The 22,760-nt window shown below is 43.4% G+C and overlaps 1 protein-coding gene across 1 annotated transcript; it reads right to left on the bottom strand.

Moving 5' to 3' along the window:
- Positions 1–16,907: 16,907 nt before the first annotated feature.
- On the bottom strand, positions 16,908–18,943 carry GJD2 (gap junction protein delta 2). The gene is made up of 2 exons (XM_047074523.1): positions 18,873–18,943; positions 16,908–17,799 (listed from the first exon to the last, which is right to left on the bottom strand). Exons 1-2 carry the CDS (start codon positions 18,941–18,943, stop codon positions 16,908–16,910), a joined length of 963 nt encoding a protein of 320 aa, XP_046930479.1.
- Between the last annotated feature and the right edge of the window lie 3,817 nt (positions 18,944–22,760).

Here is a 22,760-nt window from a genome sequence, read left to right as displayed (position 1 = left end):
CTGCTCTCCCTGCCTTTGGGAACTTCTCACCAACTCCATTCATATGGCCACCACGGGACCCTCCATGTTAACACAGTATGACCTCAGCTCGTGGCCTTCATTGTTGGGCACAGGGGTAGACCTCTGTCTTATTCAAGCTAGACAAGAGACGTGCTCCTGAAAACTTGGAATCCAGACCAAGAGATCCAAACTCAGCCGGTTATGTGATTGAAATGAGAAAAGGTAAACCTGGGAGCTGCTGTTGACAGCCAAATTTTCATTTGTGCAGGCTGGCAAATAAAGAAAATGGGTCTGAGGCCAAGGGAATGATAGAATGATCATGCAGAGAGACCCAGAGACATGAAACAAAGTATGGTCCCTGGAATCCCTGATTTCAATTCACTTTACGTATGTATGTATGTACATAATTATTTACTTATTTAAATCCAAGTTAGTTAACATCTAGTGTATTAATGGTTCCAGGAGTAGAATTTAGTGATTCATCACTTACACACAACACCCAGGGCTCATCCTAACAAGCGCCCACCTTAATGACCATCACTCATCTAGCCCATCCCCCAACTGCCTCCCCTCCAGCAACCCTCAATTTGTTTTCTGTATTTAAGAGCCTGTTACGGTTTACTTCCCTCTTGGTTTTTACCGTATTTTACCTTCCCTTCCCCTATGTTCATCCCCTTCCCCACTCATGCTTTGTGTCTCTCTCTCAAGAATAAATAAACATTAAAAAATTTTTTAAACACTTTATTATGGACACTTTACACATATAAAGTAAAATAGCATAATGATTTCCTATGTACTGATGATCAACCAACTTCCACCATTATCACATTCACCAGTCTTATTTCTTCTTTTGTTTATTTTTGAGAGACCGAGAAAGAGCACCAGCAGGGGAGGGGCAGACAGAGAGAGGAAGACACAGAATCCAAAACAGACCTCAGGCTCTGAGCTGTCAGCATACAGCCCGACGCAAGGCTCAAACTCACGAATTGTGAGATCATGACCTGAGTTGAAGTCGGACCCTTAACCAAGTGAGCCACACAGATGCCCCAAACCAGTCTTATTTCTTGATGCCCTTTTAACCAGCGAACCCTGAGAGAAAAGAGAATACTCAGTAAGTCTTGTTGAGTCCTTGGAGTGGGGTCTACAGTGTGGCTGTGCAGTGGTCCTCCGTGGAAAACTGCAGAAAAGGAAGAGACAGGAGCTCAGGAAGAGTGGCTGCTGGGATCCCAGCCATCTACTGTGCCATTGGAGGGAGGAGGATTGATTAGATCACCCAAGAGACAGAAAGGGCTTTTCCAGCACCAGAGGAAAGTACTAAATGTTGGAGGACCCAACAGAGTTAAACAAAATTCAAAACGCAGCCCAGCCCCCTGCAAACATACTGCATGTTTGTGATAACCAGGTAAGATTAATGCTCACATATTGCCATCTGAGATGCGATGTTGGGAGGCCTCGGCATCAGGGTTCATTTATTTTCATCTCTTTCTGGTTCCTCTCTCTGCTCCTGGCTAATGATTTACAAGTGACACCTTGGTAACAGCTAAGGGATCCTCTTTCCCTGTTCCCTTTAAGGGCAGGAAGTAATCCTGAACCTGGGGACAGTCCCATCAGCCATGATTAGAGCTGCACCAGGGACACTGTTGGAGCTGGCCGGAGCTTTGTTCAATGAGATGGCAGGTCCCCAGCCTGACACTCTGCTGACAGCTGCTGTTTCCCTTTTCTCTCTCTCTGTCTTTCTCTCTCCCTCCCTCCCTCATGCCAGAAGGACATTTATGCAAGCGCCACTGGCTGGGAACTGAGTAAACCAAGACAAAAAATGAAATGTCTGGACTCAGCACGGTAGTACAGTGTGCTTTCCCACAGTGAAGAAACACAGCCCCAGAACTGCCAGAATGAGCTAGAGTCATTCTCAGGAGATTCTCATCCCCAGGGTTTCTCTTCTCATTATGGCTTTTAGGTGCCCATGACGTTACTCCTGGGACAGAGGCAGCTGCCAGCCCTAATATCTATCTTGTAGGAGAGTTGTGAGGATCAAATGAAATTGTGAATGGGGAGGTATTTTGTTAACTGCATAATGCCAGGCAATCGTAAAGGACTGTCATTTTCACCACAGTTTTTTTACCTCATACCTGGGGACCTGTTGTCACGCCCCGTCAGGCCTTCTTTCAGCCTGAAACCCGGGTCTTTTTTCCCTAAAGAAGAAAGCTTTGTTCAATACCTATTTCTGAGTGACAGCCACTCCTGAAAAGAATCCACTAATATTTATGATTCACATGCGAAAATGTGTCAAACATATTTAGCAAGCTTCCTGTGAATTCCTTGTGCCTAGCAACGAAAACAGAAAAGGCAACATATGGATTTGTGGTTATTTGAGACCAGTTTGATCTGAATGAACAAATTTGCCTGTTTTTCCAAATGTGAACCTGTACAATGATCATTGTGTGTGTGTGTAGGACAAATAATGCTCTTCCTACTAGAGTTTTATTTCTATTTTTTCAGAATGAAATTTATATCCCTGGCAAGGAGAGCGTCATTGAGTCTAGTGTGTACGGCCCCTGACATTCTAACTCACTTCTCCATGCCTTGTCTTTTCCAATTCCAAAACCCTTGAATTTCAAAGTTATTTCCTTCCTACCGGAAACATTGTATCAGGCATCACAGCAGTAACGATTTGTCTAGAAGAAAGCCAGTGGCCATAACTCCATCCCAGGCAGCAAACCCTGTGGGGGAATTTCAATGGGAAGAATCCAGAAGACAAAAACACCTTGTCTGTTGGGCTCTTGTCTGAAAGGTGCCTCAGTTTCTGGGAGGAGTTGTCGAGGTCGACATGAGAGAGAACTTTCGAGCAGTCAGAGGTGCCAGAGATAGAGTGGAGCCTCTTGAAGGGAACCAGCTTCTCATCAGCTGGATGTAGGCACCACTGGGAAAAGAAGCTTTAGGGAATTCAAACACCCAGTAAGAGGCTGGACTAACTGTACACAATGCCTCCAACAACCCCAGGAGCCTGTGAGTCTAAAACAGCTGCATGGTTCATAATAAGTACCAGGCCCCTCTCTGTATAGTTTGAACAAGCTAGTAAGAACCTGCTTTAAAAAATCCCTTGCATTGACACCGGAAAGTCCACCGTTCGTCATTTCTTCTTTTGTGCCAAACATTTTAATTTTCTTAAAAATTTTTTTAAAGGGGTAGTAATGTTAAAAGTTCATCCTTGGGGTGGGGGGGGGGGAAATAACTGATAAACTACTTGTTCATCCCCTCAAGGGAAAAAATGGAAACCCAATAAAAGCATGAACAGGAAGAAGAAGGAAGGAAGGAACGAACGAAGGAACGAAGGAAGAAAGGAAGGAAAGGAAGACCTATGAGAAATTTGGGCCACACCACAGTTATTTGGGACCAAGTTTGACAAGGGCCCCCTTGGAATTTCTCAATTACTTGTGGGGTACATCTTAAAAATCTATCCTCCCCCAAATCCCAATCACCTCCCACTGTGACCAATCTCAGTGGACAGTCCACCTTCACAGCTACCCACTGCCTCCCAGTTCTACCCTCACTGTATCCAACTCCCACCACACAAAGTGTTAGGATTCTAGAATCATCAGTACAGAGGGTACATTCAACCAAGATTCTTTCTCTCTTTAATCGTCAGTGACTTGAGCTCTTACCTCTGCCCTTTCACCTCCTGCTGCTTTCTTATCTTGTGTCAATCAGGGCCCAGTCTGGAAACTAATGGTGTATCTAATCTGACTGTTTAGGAAAACTTTCATGAATAAACAACTGACAAACGTTAAGTTCACAGAAGACCATTGTTAAACTCCAAAAGTTTCTCTACATGCAGTAAGTAAAAATTATTATAAGGTTGCAAAATTAAATATATCACAATAATATCATATCTAAGTATTATAATATTGTATTTGTGGGAAATCCATAAGTTAAATTTAAAATCATCCAATTTCTTTACCATTTAGAGAGGGGCATATTCCTTGCAGCCTTTCCCACATGCAAATACCTATAGTTAAAAATGAATTTATACCACACTTAGCACTCTATAACCTCTTTGGGTCTCAGCTTCCTCTTCTCTAATATGTGCCTTTAGTGCTGTTGTGTTTATCAAATTATTACACACAAAACCCTTAATAAGCACTCAATAAGTAAGATTATTTGTTTTTCATTCAACAATACACAAGTTCATTGAGGACATAACTATGTGCGAGACACTGTCCTTGAGAGCTTCACATCTATTAATTCAATAAATGAGTCCGTTAGTAATGCTCAGGGAGTCCACAAATAAAATAAAACGGTGGTCAGTTCCTCTTGATCTTCATCAAGAGCCAAGATCAGGGTGACAGATAATAAATAACAGTAATATTTTCCAAATGTCTCTTTGATTTAGAATTTGTTATACCAGCTTTGCAATATCTCCAAGAATTTTGTTTGTTTAAACACGATCTTATCTGACTAAGGTGAAAATAAGTTTCTCTCTGCCCAGAAAAGCCCTCTGAAGAGCAGATATTCACATAAACTGTAAAGGGGTCAGTATTAGGAGCGGCAGAACATTCTAGTAACTAGAAGTTTGGGTTTAGATCAGGCTTTGGTTTCAACTCTGACTCTGAAACTGGTTGTTTGAAAAATAGGTATCTCTAAACCTCATTTTCTCATCTGTAAGATGGGGTTATTTTCTATTTGTCTTACAAAGGTTCTGAGAGAGGATCATTTGAAAATGTGGATAACACTTCTTAGACAATATGAAGGTCTACACAAGTGGAAGTAATGTATTTAGATCTCAACAGAGCCAAAGTCTAGGTAAATAAAAAAAGGATTTCTTTCCTAACCATTGTTCCTTCAGCAAGGAATCTGATGTCCTGGTGGTCCCATCCACCTTCTTTGGTGTCAAAGCTGGATTAGATCATGTGTTCCCTATATGTACTGCTCCTTCCATTACTTCCATTACTGACTTCCCTGGGAGTCATTGTGATGGCCTGAGACAAACCAGGGAATGGGAAAAAGCTGATGTCCCTACCCAGATCTGCCTTCCTATGTTCTTTTCTCCTTTTTCAGTTTTCTTGCAGAAAACATTGTGATGAACTCAATGTACCAATGGCCATATCCAATACTCGGAGTCTCATTAACAGTAATAATTATTATTATAATAAATGAATAATATTTGTTAAGCACTTAGTAGGTATCAGGCAATTGTGAAGAGTTCTTTTTACAGACATAACCAAATTTAAAACTTCCAACACAGTAAGATAGATGGTTTTATTATTCCCATTTCACAGATCTGGAAACTGAGGTTTAGTGATGTTACATAACTGCCCAGATCCCACAGCTACAAAATCAAAGAGTCAAGAAGCTAATGCAGAGTCTGACCCACATGGAGGCTTGGTAAACGCTTGCACAGTGAATGCATCAAATGCATTAATCAGAGGTGATCATGGGACACTATATTATGGGTCACTCTTACTTTCCTAGGGCAATTTGACTATAAAGCCTGTGATTGTAACTACTCACCAGCTATTTGTCATCCTCCTATTTTCCTCATTTAATTCTTTGACCCCAGAAAGCCCCCAAGCACATGTTAGATGTGAAATCTATCCCCACAAAGTATGCAGACAAGTGACATTAGAGTTCGCCTTCCGGTTTTCTTAAAACATTACTTTTTCGGCCAACCACTTGCCCCCATTCTCCCTTCGTTCCTTAAAAAAGGAAATCATTATGTCATTGTACTTCCTCACCTAGGAAAGTCTTTTCAAGTACTAGCCACCCTCATTTCAACACCCGAGGACCCTGAGAGCGCCAGAGAAAGGTGTGGTAAGGAGAACAAATATATCAAAGTGAGGAATAAATGCCTGTCGAGCTCATTAGCACCCAGGCACAGAGAAGGAAACTGCTATTTTTATCAAATGTACCTTCATTTAAATAAATTTCAGAGTAACTTGGTAGAAACAAGGTTCCTTTGGAAATTTTTGATCCTTCTAATAAGGACTGGCTATCTTATGTGCCCTTTTAAGCCTGGTCTTCAACCCACAGGTGTGTAATATGTACGTTTTTACATTTGTTCCCTTATAAAATTTCCATCTCTGCCACTTGTCTTTGGTTTCTAACTGGGCATAGGCCCAATACCAGCATATAAAAGCTTTATCACTGAGGTGAAGCACCACCTCTGTGACCATCTCTTCCTTGTGAAGCACCAGCTGGGTTTGGATCACTCAGTGTGCTTCCAGCCATCTCACTTCTATAGCAAAGGCTGGTTCAGGACCCAGTGCACGAGCAGGACTTCAGAATTTAATTATATCCACTAGTTTTCTCGCTCAAAACTTTGCCATCATTTTATGGATACCCCAGGATGCTTCCTTGACCTGGCTGTGATCATGCTCATCCTTAGCCCTTGAACCAAGATTTGTTTTCTCAAACACACAGCCACGCAGTCTCTATGCTCAGAGCTTTTATTTAGAAAGTTAGCTCCCATCACACACACACACACACACACACACACACACACACACACACAGAGTAAAATACAAAAATTATTGAACCTCCAAATACTTTTCCCTCCACCCTTTCCCCCAAAACCAAAGTTGAGAAGATTTACTGTGTGTTATTATCTTAGTAAGCTAGTTTTTCTAGAATCCCAGAAGTTATCTTCTTCTCGAACATTCTTGTTAACTGCCAACAACAGCTAACCTTCTCAAATTGACTCTAGAAAATTTGGCAATGTAGCAATAAATCTTAGGGGTCTGCTCTGTAATCCAGCGGTCCTGTAGAAACAGTGTGGTAATGTACATTGATGCTTACTCCACTTTCATATATAACAGTGACAACTGGAAACAACCTAAATACCCCAAGCCAGGGAACCGTTCAAGTAAATTGTGGCACCATTGTATCATAGAATATTTATCCACTAATCAAAAACATGTCGTCATCTTATTTGTTGGTGTGGAAAATATTAACCATCTATATCTAAATGGAGAAAGGTTACAAAATAATACGGACACTGGGATGTTACCTCTAGGAAACCCACATCTGTGGTCCTATGTATTACCATCTTTGTATCTATGGAGTAGGAGTCCCACACAGGTATACATCAAAGGACAAACATGGTTAACGGTGATTCTCTGAGCGGCAGAATTTTTTTCACTGTGCTTTTCTCTGAGTAGGTGTTACTTCTGTATTTGGGGGAAATAAACGCTAGCTTTTTTAAAAAAGGAAAAGTGCTGCTTTGTATTTCCTCATCTCTGAAAGCATGGAAAACAGCTAAGAGGAGGATCACATGGAAGTCTGGCTGCCCTTCCAGAATGTTCACTTAGCTTCTACTTGGTTTGTGGTCCAAGTGAAAGCATTCTGTTAACTGCACGGAACAAACCTCAGTTCCCGAGAGACCAGACCAACATCCTTCCCTAAAGATTGGCCTGCCACATTTCTTTGCGACCGCGTTAGAAGTACTGGAAACCACTTTTTGAGAATACATTCATTTCTCTCCTAATATTTCTAGATTTCTTTCCTGACAATCTAGAGCATAACATGTGTTGAGTCAAGAAGCCACATAGGCTGGAAAGTGCACCAGACTTTAAGTCAGAGAACTGGGTTCTGTCCCATCTGTGTTAAAACTAACCATGGTTTTGGGGGCATCTGGGTGGCTCAGCTGGTTAAGCGCCTGACTTCAGCTTAGGTCATGATCTCATGGTTTGTGGTTTTGACTGCAGCATCAGGCTCTGTGCTGACAGCTCGGAGCCTGGAGCCTGCTTCAGATTCTGTGTCTCCCTCTCTCTCTCTCTCTGCCCCTCCCCCACTTGTGCTTTGTCTCTCTCTTTCTCTCAAAAATAAATAAAAACTTTTAAAAAATTAAAAAAAAACTAACCATGGTTTTAGATGAATCACCAAACTGAGGCTCTGAGGCTCTGCTGTCCTAAGGAAAAAGAGGTGCCACTAATTCTGTACTGTACCCACCACAGACAGAGGTTACAAAGATTAAATAAGATAATACATAGGGAAGAGGTCAAAAAAAGCATCTATTCAAATGTTTACTATCACTATCACGATTTTTGTTATGATCATGATTATTACTATTACCTGCTCTTGTAACTGAAGAAACTAGTGAATATTGTCATTTGACTTTAGTTTCTAAGGGAGAAAGAATATCCCTGATGTCCGGGTGACCAAGTTATGCTTGGCTGATAGCACCAATTGAGATTATGTTCTTATACATTTTCATAAAATAGAAGACTTGCTTTTATGATGTCAGGTGCATATAGTTTCTGCTTGCTTCTCTGGAGGAAGGCCCTAGGACTCTATTGCTTATGCTCTTTTCCATCTGTGATTGGCTGTCCCTCACCTCTGCCTCTTTTCTCTATAAAAAATGATCAGCCCCAAGCTGCTTCCTTTGTTTTTCTCCTACATGTCTTTTGTACCTTTAGTGCTTGGCTTAAATTCAGGATGTACAAATACTATGTTCAGTGTATATGTATTAACAGAATAAATGATTTTTCTGAGTAGTGTTAGTCAGTGATGGGGAAAATGGAGGTGGGAGGGAATCTTGTAAACAGCAGTGGGAAACACTGACCAATGAGTATGCACAGGGCAACCATAGGCTCCTGGAGGAGAGAGAGAAAAGCCTGCAGAGAAGCTGCAGTCAAGACGGGTGAGAGTCAGAGGTCTTCTTCATGGCTTAGGAGAGCCTGAGCTCCATTTGGGACCCACCATACTCGCCAGGGATTCTGGAAGAAGAGTCAAAAACATGGTTTCTCAGGGTGGGGTTGTGTGGAGATGTCCAAGTTATTCCCAAAGATAGATACCCACACCCACATGTACACACACAACTTGAGGACAAGGCCGTAGGTTTGTGCTCTTGAGTTAATTCTGTAACCCGGACTAAGTCCAGGAATATGATGGCTTGGAACTGGATGGGCCACGTGCTTAACCAGTTCAAGATCTCCTTCTCTCCAACACTGTGCCAACTCATGACTCTCATCACCCATGATTAGAAAGATCTGGACCAGGAGTCAGAGGACCTCTGACTTTGCCAGCCACCACTAAGTAAACTTTGTTCAGCCTAGGCCATCCTTTCCTGACAATTTGAGAAGCTACTGTCTTAATTCCACCCTCCCTCAACTTTCACCTAATCTAGAACTCTTCATTGAAGCTTACCTTCTGGATCTAAGTGGTATCTACCGAATGACGGAGTGAATGGGTTCAGCTCTCCCATCCACCTTAAGGTCCTGTGATTCAATATTGTCATTTACTCATTCCATCAATAACATTTGTGAAGCCTTGTTCTGTGCCAGGAACTGCAGATACAAAGATAACTCTGGCACGGCAATGCCTTAGAAAGCCTGACAGTCTCGTGCTGTACTGAGACACACGTGAAAAGAAGTTTTGGTGGGGAGGAGGGGGAGGAAGAAATGTTCCAGTGAAGAATGTACTGAGAGGGAACTAGCAGACCAATACGCCAGGTTTCTTGAAACCTCATTTAGCAGAGCTTTCTTGGAAGTAGTGTCATGAAGTATTAAAACTTGGCTTCAACATCGCACTGCCTGGGATGGAAGCTAGACATATCATAGACTGCCTTTACAACCTAGGCACGCTGATTTGCCATTGACATTTGGTTCCCTCGTCTGAAAAATGGGTATAATCATACTTAGCATTCTCCTTCCAGGACTGTTGTAAGGATTAAGGGGGGATATGTTTAACACATATTTGCTACAATGAGATCATGCATAGAAATCTTTAGACCATTCGGATTTCATTTAAAAAAAATTCAGTGTTTTTTTTCTCTTATTATCTTTGGGAAAATAAAAATATGGAGGGTAGGTAAAATAAAATTAGGAAAAAGGAAAAAAAATTTAAAGCCATCCATCATTTGCAAAAAAAACTTGACTGCTACTCGGAGACAGGTATAACAGATAAAAATGCCCCAGATCAAATGTCTCAGAGGTATGAAAATTTACCAAATCTATATTTAGGTGCCCATATGTTCCTTCTGGCCAGAGTTGCCCAAAAATGCAGACATTTCAGTGCGTACAGCAGCAATTTTCACAAAGGTTTCCCTTTTAGGAGAGGGAGATGCTATAAAGCTTAATCGGTTCTAAGTGATTCTGAAATATTGTATCACTTTACAGCAGAAAGGTCACCACTGGTGAATAAACATAAGGATTCTGTTCTGTGTCTGGGATTTAGCAGACTAACTCCCACTAATGTTAATGGGGCCATGCTGCCAAATCCCCAACCATCACCCTGGATATTTGTTCCAATCCCTTACTGTTGAGATTGAAATGTGTTTTCCCAATCAAAACTGATCCTGAGATGGAATCACTGCATTGTCAGACAGGAACAGTGTGGCTGATACCCAGGGACCCACAGCACTTGAAATGAGGGTATGAATGAGCTTTGTTGAAAGGTGTGTCTTCACATTGTCTACCCAATTCACTGTGGCTTCCTTTGCCGGATGCACAATACAGTTTGCTCATTTTCCAAACCCACTTCCCACTACTCTGTGATGTCTGAGCAAATCAAAATCCCCCAGTCTTCCACATATGCCCCAGACTTCTCTGCCAGAGGAGAACATTTATATTGGCCCCATCCTACTTCTCTTTTCTTCAAGGAGACCCATTTCAATGCCACCTTGTTGGTGAAATTTTTCTATACCTGCTCCACACCCTCCTACCCAAACACACACACACACGCACACACACACACGCACACACACACACACATGCACACATACAGCCCAGATGTGATGGCTGCCTCTTTGGAACCCCAAATATTTTGAGCCTTGAGTGTGGCACAGTTCACATCCTGCCTTATGAAGTTGTCTCATTTTTCTCAGGTAGTCTGTAGGCACTGTGAGGGTAGAAAGTGCATCACACCTGTCTATATTTCCTTTAACATCCAGTCCGGGCCCTTGCATACCATCAATGTTCAAGGAAGCACTGACTTGAATTGAACGACTTTCTTTTGTTTGTTGATTTTGGAGATTGGGACTTTCAAGGAAGGGGTTGGGAACTGGGGACTTGGGGTGTAATTATAGATGACAGATACTTTATTTATTAAGTTAAATAAACATGTTTGAGAAGGCATCCCTGGTCTTTGGAGCCGGGGAAAAGAACTGGTCCATTCCTCACAACTCCATTTGCCATAGCTGTCAGAGACTTAGAACACTGGCCTGGGTGAATAATGGATCTGATTCACAACAGAAACTCATGCATTGATACTTGGCACCAGTGTCCCTCAGGGATCCCTAGATTTATGCACTGATCTTGCCTATAGCCCTCAAGGCCCAAAGCTGAGTACATTGTAGCTGCAGCTACTCATCTGGGCTTGGTTCAACCCGGTCGGTTTCAGCTAAGGTACAATTCTATCTGGTGTGTAATAATCTTCTAAATGAACGTAGGCTTTGGGTAGTCACAAAGCCAACTAGCCATGCCTGTCTGAATATCAGAGCCCTGGCTGAGACCAGACTAATGATTTACCCTTTGCCTGTTCTAATTTTAATTGCTTCCATGGAACCTGCAGGAGGTCTGGAGGTATCTCAGGCAAAGGATAGTTTGTGCTGTTTCTGCTTTCTCACATCCCACTCACCAAATCTAGTAGATGTTCTTGAGGCTTTTATCTGGCTGTTATTTAGCTTTTTTATAAATTGAACTATTAGCAGATCTTCTTCCTTAAGATTCTGCCTCCCTTAACTTTACGATATCACTTTTCAACTATCCTTTGCTAGCCAGCTCTTTTCAGCCTCCATCGTAGGCTCCTCCTCCTCTGTTGACTCCAGCTTTTAACCTTGGTCAGTCCCCCTCACTGCCATGGCCACTGCTTCCGCTCTAGAAGCCTTGAGAGTTGTTGTTAGTCTTCCATCCGTAACTCTTCATCACTAACTTTACCTACGATATAAACAAGGGGAGCTCTGTTGTGAGAACCTCATACTTCCCTTCTCCTCCCTTCCTAGTTTCTCCTCCAAATATCTGATTCTCATTATTTTATGCTAATGTCTCTGACTCCGTTGATTTCAATCCTGACTACAGATTAGAATCCCCTAGGAATGGAAAATTAAAAAATACTGATGGCTAGGCTACCGCATCCGAGATTCTAATTTAGGTGGTCTGGAGTGAGTTAAGGGCACTGGAATTTTTTAAATACTATTTTCCCCTGATTGCTGACAAACTTTCATCTTTGTGTTGGAGATGTAGCTTTGACAGCACGCTTGCCAAAAGTCGAGACTTGGTATTATTATTATCTCCAGGGTTCCAGGCCTTGGAGCAGGAGCCCAGGTTCATTGTCTTACATAAGGTCTCCACACATCTTGGTTTGCTCAGGACAGATCCAATTTATACCCATTGTTCTTGTGGCACGGTCAATTAGCAATCCTGCCCCTTTCATTCTATAAGGTATCTCTTTTTGTACAATAAATTTATACAGCCCCTCTAAGCATAAGAGTACCTGAAGGTTTGAAAACACTTAGTGTTATGAGCTGGATTGTGTTCCCGCAGGTTAGGATGTGACTATATTTAGAGACAGGGCCTTTAAAGAGGTGATTAAGTTAAAATGAGGCCATTGGGGGTGGGCCCTAATCTAATCTGACTAGTGTTCTCCTAAGAAGAGAAAATTTAGACACACAGAGAGACATCAGGGATGCACACGTGTGCATCGAGGAAAGATTGTGTTGTGTGACACAACAAGACACAAGAAGGTGGCCAACTGCAAGCCAAGGAGAGAGGCCTCAGCAGAAACCAAACCTGTTCACACCCTGATCGTGGACTCCAGAAGTGTGAGCAAATAAGTTTTTGTTATTCAAGCCATCTAGTCTATGATATTTTGTTATGGTAGCAGTCGCAAACAATGAACAAACAAAAAGTCTCACCAAAAGAACAAGCAAGCAAACACACTTGGTAGAATATAAAGAAAGTAAAAACAGTGTAAATACTGTTTCCTAAATATTCCAATCCTCCAAGACGAATGCTTATAGCAGTTTCCCAGAAACCCACTGTCTTGAGTTTAGATTTTTGGGGTTCTTCAACCATATAATAAGACTGTTATAAGTCTATAAGACTGTTCCCATGTGGAAGACTGAGGTACCCATCTCTGGGGTAGTAACTGAGAGGTAGTAACAGGTGACAACACATGTTATATAATGTTACCATGAGTAAGGCATAGTTCCTACTCTCAAGGAGCTGATCTAGAAACAACTCATCTCCATGCAACAAGTAGCAGACAGAGTGACTTTCGTGAAGGCTCAGTGCAAGGTCACTGAGCCAACCAGGAGAAGAGTTTTAGTACAGGTTCCTGTGTGAGTGGACACCCAAACTTATTTTTTTTTTAATGTTTACTTATTTATTTTGAGAGAGAGAGAGCACTCATGCAGGGGCGGGGAGGGAGGGTGGTGGCAGAGAGAAGAGACAGAGAATCCCAAGCAGGCCCCGTCCTGTCAGTGTAGAGCCCAACACAGGACTCCATCCCATGAACTGTGAGATCATGACCTGAGCTAAAATCAAGTCAGAAGCTTAATTGACTGAGCCACCCGGGCACCCCTGCACCCTCAATTTTAAATGCATTCCTTTGCCTCTTTCCTCAGAGGTTAGAGAGCACAGCTGTTATCCTTCATTTTTTTTTTAACCCTTTAAATATTTGAGGACTTAAAAAGTACAAATTTTCTTTCCACAGACTACATAACTTCAGCCTGTCCAGGGTTCATACATTGGTGCCCACTTTTTAAACTTTTAAACCCAATTTGTACATTGGCGCCCACTACCCCTCCCAATGCACATGTGTGCACACGCACGTACACAAACACTCACACGTAGGCCAAAAGGGTCTTCAGTCACCAAAAGACTCTTAAATCTAAAAAAATATATTGGTGTTGTCCTCTCACAAAGTACAGATTAAGGTCACATCCGTCACATAGCTACGTGAAACATCAAATCATTGGTATATTTTCTTCATTAAGTAGAAAGCAACAGAATCAGACTGACACACATCAGTCATTCTGAGGGATGACTCTACATGCCCAGAGGAAGGTATGTTCCCGCCTCCATTTCTGACAAGTGAATTAATCCTTTTTCCATTTGCGGGTATTTGGAAACATCAAGGACCTGAAATAGATCAGCCCCACTGGTAGGGGATGCACTTCCGCCAGGAAACACTACCGTTCTTCTAATCTTACATCATGGCATAAATACAACAGCCCTTGTTTTCCACACAGATTCCTACTTCTTTCACACCCAAGCATATGCTAAGAGCTCTCAAACAACACTCTTCCTCCATCTCTGGGAGGTGTTTTAAAACATTTTTAGCTCACCAAACAGAAAATAGAGGAGGATCTGTTTCTTTACTCAAGGATAATAATTTTCAATTGCCTATTTATACTACAGATGGAAACCTATAGATGGAAATAAACATATTTTCATTCTAAAATTGGCATCTGCTCTGCTATAGTTAAAGGGTGGCACAATTGTATTTGAAAAACAATCATCCAGGAAATGCCACATTGCCTCACAATGCTCAGACCACCAAGTGCTTCTGGAATCAGGTGAATAGCAATAAAGAACTGAAGGAAGAATATTAGCCTACTGAGCGAATAGGACCACATGTAGACAGAAAATGCCAAAAACAATAGTGAAATGTGTGACTAAAAAGTAAGACCTTATGACCTATAAGCAAAGGATCAGTCTCCTTTGAAAGACCCCAATAGGCAACGACTGATTAACAGTGTACAACTGTGCTGTATAATACAGTAGCAACTAACCATACATGGCTATTTAAATTAATTAAGATTAAACAAAGCTAGAAATTCAGTTCATCAGTTGCACTACCCACATTTTAAGAGCTCAATGGCCACATGTAGCCAGTTGTTCCCATCCCGAGCAACATAGATAGTAGAAATTTCCATCATTACACAAAGTTGTATTGGACAGTGGTGCTTTGGAGGGTTCTGTTTGACTATTGGGTTAGCATCATTTTATTTTCATTTTTCTTATTTTTTCATTGTATTATTTATCAAGTGGGCTCCATACCTAGCATGGAGTCCAGTGTGGGGCTTTAACTTACAACTCTGAGATCAAGACCTGAGCTAAGATCAAGAGTCTGACACTTAACCGACTGAGCGACCCAGGTAACATGGGTTAGCATCATTTTATACATCAGGCCTTAAAGAGATGATGGGGAGCACAGCACACCTGCTAGATGTGACGGTCCATGGCAGAAAAGTATGGCAGAAAGGAAAAATATTTAACTCGTGGAATTGACCCAATATGATATAGTGTTGGCATTTTATTACAAGAAATATCCTTAGACAAGCAGAGAAATCTTGGGCTAAAATGGAAAGTAGTTAGTAAATCCTACTATTTGAATACTTCATCACAGTCTTCTCAGCATTCCAAAATGTACCAGCCTCTTCTCATCCGTTAGCAGCTGATTGGACTTTATTGGTCATCCATTTTTCAGTTCCTGCCCCCAATGTTGTGCTCTTTCGAACATGAAACAAAACACTTTCGAACATACATATAAATAAATAGAACCCCAATCAAAATAGAAAAATAAAGATTCTTCCCCAATTTACGAAAAAAAAAAGGCAAGAACTTTATTTTAAACAAATCCTCAGTTGTGTGTTACACCATGTCCATACCTAAATCAAAAATCATAAATGATAATGCAAAGGAAATTGGGGGCTTCACAAAGCAATTATTCAAATATTATTCTCAGCCAGTGCTTTAACTAAATACACAGTGGATGTAAAAGGTATAATATGGCACTTAAATATATAAGAGCAAAGAGAAGGAAACATATTCACAGTCCAAAGAAACAGGTTTTTGAACCTTTGGTATATGTCTCAAATACACATCCGTAAACACATGTTAGCCAATAGTGTTTCCAGGTTTCTTAAGCTAGTGATTAAGTGTGTGTTTCAAAAATAACTGATAAAATAATAAATTGGGATTGACATGGGCTGATTAAGGTCTCTGGTGTGAGCACACAGGTAAATTCAAACCATGGCAAAATGAAGTACAAGAAAATGAATGGAATACACCAGTTAGAAATTCTGTGGCTCAAGTAGACACCCTTGATATCAACAACAACAACAAAATATTTTTAATGCTAGCCAAAGTCCACAAGCCGGAAGGCAGAAATATCCCAAAGCTCATAGCCACATGCCTAACAGTGCAACGACCATCTCACAGAAGTGTTATACTTGCATATTGCAATTCCCTCCCTCCCACCCAAACCCTGCCCCTAATAAACAGCACCAGTGCAGTTTGAGTTAGAAAATTGGAGATACTGAGACATTCCTAAGGTTTTCATAGTGACTAAGGGCTTGTCAGATGGGGCTTGAATGCGAATCTCTGCCATGGCCAATCTCCAAAAAGCACCCCATGTAATTCCCTCTAGCTTGCAGATAAACCGTATTAGGTCTACTGTAAGGCTAGATTCAGAAAAAAGCTGGCATGCTATCCTGGGTTGAAGGAGAGGAGCATGCTGATGGGGGAGGTACACGAAAGATGCCTCAAGGATGTTTGTCCTGCAGCCCAGGATGAAGGGACGTGTTGAGATAGGTCACAAATTTTGGACCGATGAAGTATTTGTTAATGTCATTCACCAGGATATTGAGCTCAGTGGAGCTAAGTCCTACTTGGTAGCTGTGCAAGCACACTGTTGGCAGGATCAGACTGGGCCATCAGCGAAAAGGCCCAAAGAAGTCCGACTCATCCATCTCATCACTCTGCGCAGTGGTCTCTGTAGGAACCAATGGTGTGACCTGTGGTAATGGCTCTACTTTCTCTCCTCTCCCATTGATGCAGGGTCTTCTCTTAACTAGTCTTGTCCTATAGCTCAATGGCAAATGAGGGCAGATACAGCCACTCTCTCTGAGTAGTCATCTGCCTTGGGGCAGATTTCATTCCCCAGGCCCTATGTGTGAAGCTGCCCCTTCACACATAGGCAGAGTCACTGGACTGAGTCCTGCCAAAATTGGGAACACTGACCCGGGGCAGGTCCTTGTTGCGGATCTCATAGACTGACTTCCTCTTGGCCTGGGCCCCTCGCACGGCCAACTTGATCTTGCGCCATCCCAGGTGGTTGAGTTCAGCCAGGTTGAGCACAACACAGATACCACTCACAGCAAACATGAACACTAAAAAGACAGTCTTCTCAGTAGGCCGGGACACATAACATTCCACCTCCTTGATGCAGGGGTAGCGGTCACACTCATACAACCCTGGGACACTGAAGCCATAGAGAAAGTATTGGCCTACCAGAAACCCAATCTCCAGGGCATTTCTGAACACCACTTGGATAATGTAGAAGCGGGAGATGCCTTCCTGCCTTCGGAGCTTGGATCGTGCAGCAGTGCGCAGCCCTGATGGGTGTGGGGTCAGCTCCTTAACCTCTAAACAATCTGGCTCTGTCTCCTTGCTGGTGTTCTCTGTGTTCTGCAGCACGCCATTGACAATGGCATTTTGCAACTTCTTATCATCTCGTTTGCCACCACTGCCTCCACCCCCAGTTCCTCCAGGACCCCCCATGGACTCAGGGGGCTCCCTGTCCAGGGTTAGGAAGACAGTAGAGTAGCGGCGTTCTCGCTGTTTGGCAGACTGGTGCACAGAGTAGGTGATGAAGCAGAGACTCGGGGTACACACCATTATGATCTGGAAGACCCAGTAACGAATGTGGGAGATGGGGAAGGCGCGGTCATAGCAGGCCTGGTTACAGCCGGGCTGCAGGGTGTTGCACACAAACATGGTCTGCTCATCATCGTACACCGTCTCCCCCACAATGGCCACAATGAGGATCCGGAAGATCACCACCACAGTCAACAGGATCCTGAGCAGGGAAAGAGGGAGGGAGAGAGGTTCTCAAGGGTTGAGTCACTGACTTAGGAAACCCCTGCTCCTCCTTTCCCTGCTCTGGTCGGTGTTTGCCAGGCCTTTGACTGAAGAGCTGTCCATCCCTCATGGTTCTGACCTGGGAAACTAGGAAATCTTTTTTGGCTCTTCCCTTTCTGCTGGTTGCTGGTAGACTGGGAACACTTCATATTACAAGGATCTCAAATATATATATATATATATATATATATATATATATATATATATATATATATCCATCCATGTATTGGGCACGGTGTATTTGCAACAAATAGATTTCATCTGCTACATGGAATGCACAGAGGCAAAAAACACACCTTCACTCTGGATATGGCAAATGCACATGGAATATCTGAACAGAGAGAACCTGTTTCAAAGTCTACACACAGAGTGTGCATGTAATTATTTCAAGTGGATATTTAATTTACCCTCAGTATAAATACTGAACTTAATGTATATCCACATATATACACGGCTTTTTATAGTGTATATACATATGAATATATATATATACATATGATGACACAAAATATCAATTGGGAGTGTGGGTGTCTGATACTGTAAGTTTTAACAGCCAAATCAGTTTAGCTTGATAAGTATTTCTTGGGAAAAGATACATCTGTTCCAAAGAGCAGATCCATCTCCCCATTTGCCCTTCTCTGTCCAAACACAATCCTGCCTTCCTTGTAGATTCTATTTAGGGAACCGGATGGAGATTGGCTCTGACTCCAGAGAGTGGTGGGGGTACCACGACTGAGCCAACAACTCTTTTTCTAATGGGAGAAGAGTCAACCCCCCAGTGGTGCTTCAGGGGGAAGGGATGGAGAGCTGATCAGGAGCGGCTGGGGGAAGGGGACATCACCGGGCATCAGCATCGGGTGCACAATTACCGGGGGCACAGGCACACGGGCCGAGGACGATGGGAAGGGGCAGTGGATGGGCTGGGGGCTGTTGGGGCTCGGTCTGGACGTGAGAAGGGGCTCCCGGGGGTCGCCCGACGGGGCCCGCTGACAGTCGGCTCGGCGCCCTTACCTCCCGATCATAGTGGAGTGCTGCTGCACCGCGGCTTCCAGCAGCCTCTCCAAGATGGTCCATTCCCCCATCGCTGTGCATCCGGAGGCAGCAGACAAAGACTGGGCAGCACCGGGCACGTTCCCGCTCCTGGCCCCTCCCTGGGCCGCACCTCCCGACTGGGAGCGCTTGCCCCCCAATTAAGGAAGCAAACAAATTAAAAAAAAAAATCCAGGAATCCCCTCTCCCTTTTATTGCACTTAAAAGAGGGAAATGAGGAAAGAAATCGTAGCGCACCCCGACTGATGGGGCAGCTGGCGCGGTTGGGAGAGCGGGCACTAACCTCCCGCGCCGTCCGGGGATCAGGTCTGGAGCCCACGGATGCCCGAGAGAGGGGCGGGGCGGGGGTGGCAGCGTGCAGGTCCGTGAGCTCTTGGCGGCCCGAGAGAGGTCTCACCCCCTGGGTTGGGGGCCAGGGAAAGGTCTGGGCACCACCCCCCGCGCCAGGCACTTCTGCAGGCACCGGGCGCCCCTGTGCTGCCTCCTGCGAGGCCTGGGCGCAGCGCGCGGAGCTGGCTGACGGGCTCGGGAATCCGCGGCCGCCGCCTCTAATCCGCCCTTAAGTAGTCTCTGCCTGCGTCACGCCAGGTCGGCGGAGGGGAGCCGAGCGCGGCGTGTGGCTGTCGCTGCGCGCCGGAGCCCGAGGGGCAGGGGACGCGCGCACCGGGAGAGGGGGGCAAGAGTCCTGGGGCCCCCGCAGGGAGTAGGGTGACTTCGGGAGGAAGGATCGCAGTGCCCCTCGGGGCTTCTCTAGGCGCACAGGTATCCTCACCTGACCGCCAGTCCCCGGCGAGAGGAGGGGGAGCCGGGAGCAGACGCGTGGGTGAGTGGGAACGGACGCGAGTCGGTCGTGTGGCTTCTCTACGTGCGTCCCTCACCTTTTTGCTCTTTGTCTTTGGGGCGATAACGGAAATTCCCTCTCTAAATGGAGATGCTAGTTGGGGGGAGGGGAGTGAGAACGACAGTAGGACACTTTTAAATCTCCCTTGGAGAGGATTGAGTGGCTGAGAGGGAGCCTGCGATTCGGTGCCTCCGTGGGTCAGATGCTGGGGTGAGGAAGGCTTGATGAGAGTCCGTTTAGGCTGAAGCTTAAAGGCAGATGTGAAGCTGCTTCAGAGGAAGGGGTCTGGGCACAAGTCTATACCTAGGAAGTGCCTCCCGAGAGCAGGTGGGTGGCCATGACTTATAGTCTCGCTTCTCCCAGCACAAACACAAATGCTCCGCTATTTTTTTAAATTATCTATTTGCTTGTTTGCTTATGTGTATATATATTTCTGTGCCTGTTTATTTATTTATTTGCTAATGGGGTACCTTGGTCTGAATCTGAATTTAAGGAGGCCCAGTATTCTACTACCGGAAACAAAACCCGTTCACAATCTCACCCCATCTTCACTTATCTGGCCTTGGCTTTCTCCTCTCAACCAACAGACCCTGGTTTCTGTCTTTAAATTTACATCTTGTTGTCAGTTCTGTCCAGAGCAACTGCCTAATTGGTTGCTACAAAATAGAAACCATCACACCAGGCTGCTAATTAGCTCAGGGGTCAGTATTAGGAGACACAGTAGTTGGGAGTGGTTCATACAAATGTACCCAAAGCACAATGGGTAAGTAGTTGTCACCCTTTTGAAAATACAGCTGTAAAAAGGTTGCTAACTCATCCTAGGTATACACTGCAGCCTTAATTATCCATAAAGATCGAAGCACATATGTGTATTACTTAAACCACCGTGATAAGCTTTCAGCTCTAAAGCAACCAGGGTGGTTGGGTAGCTGGTGGCCCTGGCCCTGGGAGGAAGGGTAACAGGCATGGGCTTAAGTCTACTCACACTGCACTTTTGTATAAGATGACTTTTAAGGCACAACTCAATATTTGGTGTAGGAGGGATCAGTGATATTTCTCCTAGGCCTGATACCTTTACCCCAAGGAAGCAGTTTTTCACTGCAAAGAAGTAATAGAGTCTACTAAAAATGAGAAAGGGCTCTGGCTCCCTATATTCTCTCCTTTGGCAGACACTTTTGCAGTAAAGTATCTTAGACAAGGGGTGAATGAGTGAGATGGTCCCCTGGTAAATCTGCTTAACATCTTCAAATGTCCTAAAAAACTCAAAATCATTATAGTCTATACATGTGGCTTTACCAAACCCTTAAAGATGATGGTCCTAAGGCCAGAGATGGCCAGAAATACATTTTAAATGTTCATACAATGCAATTTTCAAGCACTAAATTATGACTACAGTGTCAATCATTAGTTTATTATTTTGAAATACAGTTTAGTCTGTCATATAGATTCAACATGTGAGCACATGTTGAATATATGTAACATGCATATAAACACAAAAACGTCTATACATAGGACCTATATTTTAAGACTCCTATGTTAGATTTGGTAGCCTGTTTTTAGATGAAAACCTTCTCATCCCCACACCTTGAAAACAATGAACTGGTTTTTTTTTAATTTTTAAGTTTATTTATTGAGGGAGAGAGCTTGTGAGTGCGAGTGGAGGAGGAGCAGACAGAGAAGGAGAGAGGGAATCTGCACTGTCAGCACAGAGCCCGATGCAGGGCTTGATTCCACGAACCGTGAGATCATGAACTGAGCTGAGATCAACAGCCGGATGTTTAACAGCCACCCGGGTGCCCCAAATATGGAAAGTTTCTATGTAGAGCTGCACACTTCTGAATTTCCTCAGAGCACTATCTCATCCAGCTAGATTTTTGCTGTCTCAATTCCCCTCTAATTGAAGATCATCATTTAAGTCAACTGGGAAGTTCATTCCTTTTGCACTTTTTTTTAAATGTTTGGTTATTTTTTTAGAGAGAGAGAGAGAGTGCAAGAAGGAGGGGTAGAGGGAGAGAGAGACAGAGCATCTGAAGCAGGCTCTGTGCTGACAGCAGAAAGCCCCAGTGAGGGGCTCAAACTCACAAACCCATGAGATCATGACCTGAGCTGAAGTCTGACACTTAACCAACTGAGCCACCTAAGTGCCCCTGTTTTATGCTTATTTAAACCTCATTTTACTCTATGATAGTAATGGTTTTGGATGAAAACCAATGGAGCTCATAGAATAACCTTTTGTTGTACATTAGACTATTTGCTGGGGTCCCACCCCAAATCTGCTAAATTAAAATCTATGGAAGCAAAGTTTAAGTACCTGAATTTTCATTTAATTCTCACCCGTGGCCCTGATAACAATAAAAAGTTGAAAACTTTTGTTTCTGTGAGTATTAAGGCAGAGAGGGGTCCTAAAATCAGGAAACCCCATCTCCTTGTTTCACAGGTGTTAAAATTGATCCCCAAATTGGGTGAATTGCCTACAGTTATACTAGTAAGGAAAAAGCTATGAAGAACGTGCTATTTAAGAATCCCAGAGAAGAAGACCAAATAATTTTAAAGGATGGAAGATAAGAACTTTGAAGAAGGAAAAGAGAATTAAAGGTGGTTTGGATCATGGGGACATAGCTACCTATACGCATCTAAAGGAAAGTAATACCTGGATCATTGTCTTTGCAAAGCCATGTCTTACTAAACAGTAATTTCCATTAATGGAACAGGAAAATAGTCTCCACATTGAGTGATGAAAACTATAAAGGCACATAGCAAAGGGTGTGTATATACTAATACAAGGAGAGAATAGAGAGTTACTAACACTGATCCAATTTACTACATGGGTTACCTGGATACACTCTTATCCTTACATGTGCTTAGAACTTCACTTTCTTCTCAGCCACAGATTCCCAGGTGAACTTATTAGCTTTGCAGCTTCAAACATTTGGTAAACGAAAGCCCGCTAGGAACTTTGTGTAACATGTAAGAATGAAAGTGAATCTATTGACCCCTCCTTTACTGGA

This window comes from Lynx rufus, unplaced genomic scaffold (genome assembly GCF_022079265.1).
Source record: "Lynx rufus isolate CCGP_SWC_20201006 ecotype Redwood Valley unplaced genomic scaffold, mLynRuf1.p SCAF_13, whole genome shotgun sequence".
NCBI lineage: Eukaryota > Metazoa > Chordata > Mammalia > Carnivora > Felidae > Lynx > Lynx rufus.
Note: the sequence above shows the minus strand (reverse complement) of the source record. Positions and strands in the feature narration are given on the sequence as shown.